This window comes from Struthio camelus, chromosome 4 (assembly GCF_040807025.1).
Source record: "Struthio camelus isolate bStrCam1 chromosome 4, bStrCam1.hap1, whole genome shotgun sequence".
NCBI classification, from domain to species: Eukaryota; Metazoa; Chordata; class Aves; order Struthioniformes; family Struthionidae; genus Struthio; species Struthio camelus.
Genome location: NC_090945.1, coordinates 25,589,671 through 25,595,670, shown reverse-complemented (window position 1 = coordinate 25,595,670; position 6,000 = coordinate 25,589,671). Strand labels below are relative to the sequence as shown.

Genomic DNA, 6,000 nt, shown 5'->3' with positions numbered 1-6,000 from the left:
CCATTACTGTGTCATTTAAGTAAGTAAGTAAGTGTGTTATAATTTTCAAAGGACTGCACACAAAACACTGTAAATAACGTAACAAAACCTTTTCATTTTGTACAAACGATCGTGCTGGGGTTGGGGGGGGGGGAATTCTGTTCTCCAAATGGGCATCTGTTTGAGCAAAGGCTTCCCAGAAACAAGCAACAAACACATTGAGCCCATTGCTCAATAACCACAGACGTTATTTTGCAATATTCATCGAGATTTGCATGGGTTTTACTGGGATCAGAACTTGGCTGTTTTTGTTTGTTAGCAATTTTTAGTGGCAGTAGGTTCAGTTGTGTCGTATGGATTGTTTCATGTCATCAGAGTTGAATTTTGTAGGAAGTTATCTGCCATTTCAGAATTGCTAGTTGTTGTGTATCTTGCAGCAATGCATTTGTAATGCTGTAACCTGTAACAAAATGCCATGTAATTTAAATACCAGCTTTGCCTGGTGTTGTGTATCAGTATCCAGGGAATGTCCAAGTTTCTTAAATATTTAACTTATTGGATTGAACATTATGCATCCAGATGCATTATTTTCAAAACTTACTTAGTCTTGAAAGCTTCGATGTAAATTCTCCCAAGAGATGGATAGAGACAATTGTCACTTAGGTCAGCTTTGTAGAAATGACACATAGAGCTTTTGAGATGAGCTCAAGTGTTTTTACCAAAACTCAGCTTACATAGTTCTTTGAAACACAAGTATGATCAGACTTTTTTTTTTTTTCTTGTACAGCTAAAGTATATGTTTCCTCCCCACCAAAGATGTGCATATCCTTCCAGGAAAAACTTACTCTTAAGCAGCAGGTAAGAAATATGGGTAACAATATTTAGGGAGGAATAAGGACATCATTTAATATATTTAATCTTATTATACATTTTTCTACATTAAAGTCAACAGGCTGCAAATATATTCTGCTACAAAGCTTTTTGTAAGAAATATCTCTATAAGAAAATACATCTTGTTAAACATTTCCTGTAAATAAATTATCCCAAGTAACTAAGTTTTGTGAGAGGAAAAGGCAGGTAGGCTGAGGATAGGAAGAGCTAAAAATTGCTGAGAGCCCATTTCTGCACCCCTTCCCCCCTAACCCGCTCATGCTGGGTATCATTTACTTGCGTGCACGGTCATGATGAAGGCAATGGAGCTCCTCTGCTGAGTACATACTGCATCAGCGTGAATAACACTAGCAGAATTGACTCCTGTTGTTGTTTTTTTTTTTTTTAAAGTATCTTGAGTTATGCTATTTCTGAGCCTTATTCCAATTTCAGTTACACAGGAAAAGCTGCTCTGAAATAACCAGAGTAGCACTGATAGGACTGTGAGATGAAAGTCTGACTGCGACTGTTAAAGAACAGAGGACCCTGTCTGAGCCGTCCATTTAGAACAATAAAATCTAACTCCAGTGGGGAAAAAGGGTAAAAGCCAGTGTAGCTCAGGCCTGCGTTCTACTTAGGAAATCTGAGTCAGGTGGTATATATAACCTATAGTTTTAAAACAACCACTGGTGGAGACATATATCAGTGGAAAAAGGTGTATGAGGTGTGGGTGACATGGCCTTAAAACTACATACTGCTGTACCTAGGTTGCTCGGAACTGATTAAACAGAAAAGTCTCTTGCATTACAAAACATGAAAATGGGTAATTATAGCTTAGCAGTAGGTCAGTTACAGAATCAGACTTGTTTAAAGAAATATCAGTCTCTTTACCAATGTCTATATATAGGAATACTTGCAAATAAGTAAAGTGAAAAAGAATTTTAAAGACCTGTGTGAGAAGTCGAAAGATGGAGACTATTTTTTTTTTTTTTTCAAACCAGTACACAAACAATGTAAATTCATTAGCTGTTTCCAAAGTCAATTTAATTCTGTCATTCCTGGCTGAGTAGCCCAGTGTGAGAAGAGATCGAGTTCAGGTTGCATACATGCTGGAGCTTGGTACACTGCGGTATCACTTGATACTTACACCAAGTCATTTGTGATCGTACCATCTTCTTGCATCCTTTTCTGTAGGAGAGGAGGTGCTCACAAGAGCCAGCACCTCTAAGAGACAAATCCATTTATGCTTCTGTGAAGTGCAATCATATTTAGCACTATTAGCAAACACGCTAGCCCCTTGCTACTATTAGAAGGCAAAACTTTTGCGTTTGTAACAGTACAGTCTGAACTTCCCAACAGGTACCCACATCATCTGTTATAACAGCAACAGGGGTACGATGTTATAGCTCTTCAAGTACTTCATCAACCCTCCATTCTCTCTTTTGGAAATATCTAAAATGCAAGCATATTTTGAAAAAGAAAGTATATTTAGGACTAATGAGCAACTGCCTGTATATAATTCTGGATTCAGCATGCACATATTTGCTTCATCTCTTCAAGCCAATGTATGCTAGCAGTCAACCGAGACAAACAGAAGCGATTAAGTGCCTTACTATGACATTGAACTACATAAAGCATTTCAATTTACCTATGTATAGGAAAAAAAAACCCTGTTTAAATGCTTCTGATTAGAGAAACTGCTGCTCTCTTGAAATCAGGAGGTGGCAACTTTTCACCTCTTCCATGAGGGCCTGCAAAATTTAGCACTCTTGTCCTGCAGGAGTGCCCTGAACAACAAGGGTGTGTGGACATTCACAGTAACCTTATTTCCATCTCTCACACCTGCAATGTGTAACCAACAAGGTGTTGACAGACAAGTCTTCCTGGCAAACACTGCTTCATTTGGGAGTACAATGTAGCAATGTATACAATTTATTTAGCAGTTATTACCCTGCTGGAAACCCACTGTAGCCCTAACACTCAACCCCTGAAACATCATGGGACAACACAGCAAGGTAAGTGGCACTAATTTCCACTGTACTTGTTTGCATACTAGCATTTCCCACAAACTGCTGACGTTATTTACAGAAGAGCTGCACAATGGGAGAACTTCAGCTGCGCTTGCGCTTACCACAGGCTCAAAAAGAAACGCATTTGGTGTGACTTCTACTGCTACCTAGTTGTTACTTCAGCCATTCTATTTTCATTTGCAGTCCCCGTTTCCCACCGTGCTGTAATGCCTTAAATGCATAAAACCACAGTCACTTAATAACATCTTCCCAATCCTCATTCAGATTTTCTGACACACGTGAAGTCTTGATTTAGAAGAGGAGGTTGCATCCTTCCATACTTTGCAAGACAGCCCTTTAGCGCAGTCACATCGTTGGAAAATCTCCAGTCCATGGGAGCCTTTCTTGCGCTGTTTGGTGCATACCTCACCCTGATGCAATACAGGCTTGCAAATTTTGGTCCAGAAATGGCGAGCGCAGCAGTGTCCCTCAATACAATCAGACGACCGTAGGCAAGGGTCTCCTTCGTGTCCTAGAAAGAGCAACCAAACTATTTTACCTCATGGGAAAGAGGGAAAGCACAGATTCAGTGCAAAGGGATGCATATGAAGCTCAGAAAAAAGGGAGATGACATGTCCATCTGCACCTATTTGAAGGAGGTAAACACAATGGAAGAGATGAAGTTAGGAAAGTTCAGGAGGGCAATTGAGAAAACCTGCCATAAGACTTAATAAGGACCATTTCAGTTACAAGTTTATAAGTATAATGACAAGAGCTTAACTATGTGATTGCTACAAGAGGAGGGTGGGTGCAATTTTGCACAACTGAAAAATAAATTTTCACTCCACTTCTAATGCAGAAAAGAAAGCAAACGCTATTTCAAGGACAGGAAATGTTGGCTGATGTTACACCAGTTTTGAGCCATGCTCTGAACTCTCAAGACAGGTTCATGAGCACAGCCATCCACAGCCTCCCTAAATTCCCTTGAAATTACTGCATATTTTTTGGTTTGCATTGCTATATCTTGACTTCTTAACATGAAGGAACAAAGCAATATACTGCAACTGTGATCTTACCTTTTATGTGTGACAGTTTGGACTGCGGCCTCCCTAAATTTTGCCATCCCAAATCCTTGCTAGTGTAATGACCGTTCTTCTTGTTGCGTGGTCCTTCTAGAGCAGGGATGTGAGGTGTAAGGATGCTTTCGGTTACTGGTATGCAAATACCTGCAAGGAAAAGTCAGTCAGTCACAGATTTGAACAAGTGGAAAAGCAGCTGAAAGACATACTCAGATCAGGATGGGGACCATGAAAGTGCGAGGGCGCCGGAGTCAGCCCTCAGGAAATCTCACTTCTAAGCACAGCTCAGTCACTGATCCCAGGCACCTGACTGCACCATAACTGTGCTTCTCCTCAGGCTCCTTGTCATGTTGCCTTTACAGTTTAAGCAGCTAGAGATGCTAGCAGCTAGACTGCCTCTGAGATGTCTTCAGTCTCCACATGACACTTTACACAGTATGGGAATACAAATAGTAAGGTTGTAAACCCCAAGAAGTGATTTCAGCAGTCCAAGGATCCTTTAAGTCTCTTTTGCTTCCTGAAAAATAGGGGTTCTCCGCAATCTGTCAGCAGATCCAACAATATTTAATGTGGTGCTTGAGAATATACTGTGATTTCAGTCAGTGATGTCAGATGCTTCCCATTCCCAAAAGAAGAGGAAGTCTGGTAGTACACATGCCTTAAACAGTAATATACTATTCAAGAAAATGAAGTGGGGAAAAGGGTTAATGATGCATAACAAAATACTCCCTACAGTGCAAGACACTGGAATAGTTTAAACCATAACTTTGTCTCTTCAGGCATGGAATTAGTTCAGGGAGGAAAGGGGGAGGGAGGGGACGGACACAGAGGAGATTCAATAGCCTTTAGCCTGGCATGGCGCTCAGCTTTTGACTTGGCTTTTGCTGCTCTTTCTCTCCTTTTCCCCTCTTTTCTCTCCTTGCCTTCTCTCCCCTCCCATTCCAAGCATAGCACCCTCCAATCCTCTGTTAATAGAGCCATGAATCCAGTTAGTCGAATTTTACTCTCACGTGGCCTGTATTTCTGTTGGGCTAGGTCAGCATACAGCTTCCCTTTTTCAGGTATATTACGGACCTGAAAATGGAGTCCCAGATTAGACTGGTTTCCTATGCAGTTTTGAAAAATCAGGCTTTATCATCTTCCAGGAGTATAAGAAGAGTATCCAGAATCTTTTCTAAACCAAGGAAGAAGTGGCACGACAGGTGACCCATACAGCTAATATTGTTTTCAGTATTTCAACTTTTTTTTTCTCTTGGTTTAGAAAAGCAAGAACATTCACCCCGAAAGAAATATCTTTGCTAAGAACACACAGAGAAATGTATTTTCAGTAGATACTATTAAATTGCTCATTTTATGGAGGGAGAACAAGAAAAGGCTGAAGTACCGTTGTTGCAGCGATTCCCAGGGCAGCACATGCCATCTCTGTGGCAACGCTTCTTCTTCCTCCTGCATATCATGCACGCAGATGTTGCTTGATGAGGACTGTGACAGTATCGCCCAACTTCACATTCTTTATCATTGGTGCAAGGATAGGCCTGGTGGGTGAAAGGAGAGGTTTACAGTGAAGCAGTCCTTTGTACACAACACATTTCCAAGAAACCAAACAAAGAAAACCTGCAGGTGAGATACCGTTCTGTGGGGCCAGGACACACAGGTAGGGATGCTTCACAGCACTTCAGAGCTGGCAGATCAGTAACTACGTAGCCAGCTCTGATGCCATAGAGCAGCCCTTAGGCTCAAGTTGCTGGTGATGCTGTATTGGCCTAAAGAATCAGGGAGATGCAACCAGCTCCCTTGTGGTTTTAGCTTGTATTTTTGTGGGTTCCAAGATATTCAAGCCTCTGGGTCACAGAGAAAAGCTTAAAAGTATGAAGTGAAGAACAAATGGAGGCACAAAAACCTCTCTCAGTCTGTAAAAGTCCTGAAACACTCTCTGCAATAGGTGGTATTTAAATTTGGATCCAAATGCCAAGCAGGCAGTTTTCTTTGAGCGTTATCAAACACTTGGATGGATGGTAAGTGCTGTTCATATAGTAAACATTTATACTACATTGGTACAAGGT

The 6,000-nt window shown here is 41.0% G+C and overlaps 1 protein-coding gene across 2 annotated transcripts in view; it reads right to left on the bottom strand.

Annotated features, from left to right (window-relative positions):
- Nucleotides 1–2,857: 2,857 nt before the first annotated feature.
- The window catches only part of DKK2 (dickkopf WNT signaling pathway inhibitor 2), a 67,874-nt gene continuing 64,731 nt past the window's right edge, over nt 2,858–6,000 (bottom strand). For both annotated transcript variants that reach the window (XM_068941964.1, XM_009689378.2), the window contains 3 exons: nt 5,322–5,472; nt 3,935–4,084; nt 2,858–3,390 (listed from right to left, as the gene is read on the bottom strand). In XM_068941964.1, the coding sequence (XP_068798065.1) occupies nt 3,140–3,390; nt 3,935–4,084; nt 5,322–5,472 (552 nt within the window). In that variant the 3' untranslated portion in view covers nt 2,858–3,139. The remainder of the gene's footprint in view (nt 3,391–3,934; nt 4,085–5,321; nt 5,473–6,000) is intronic.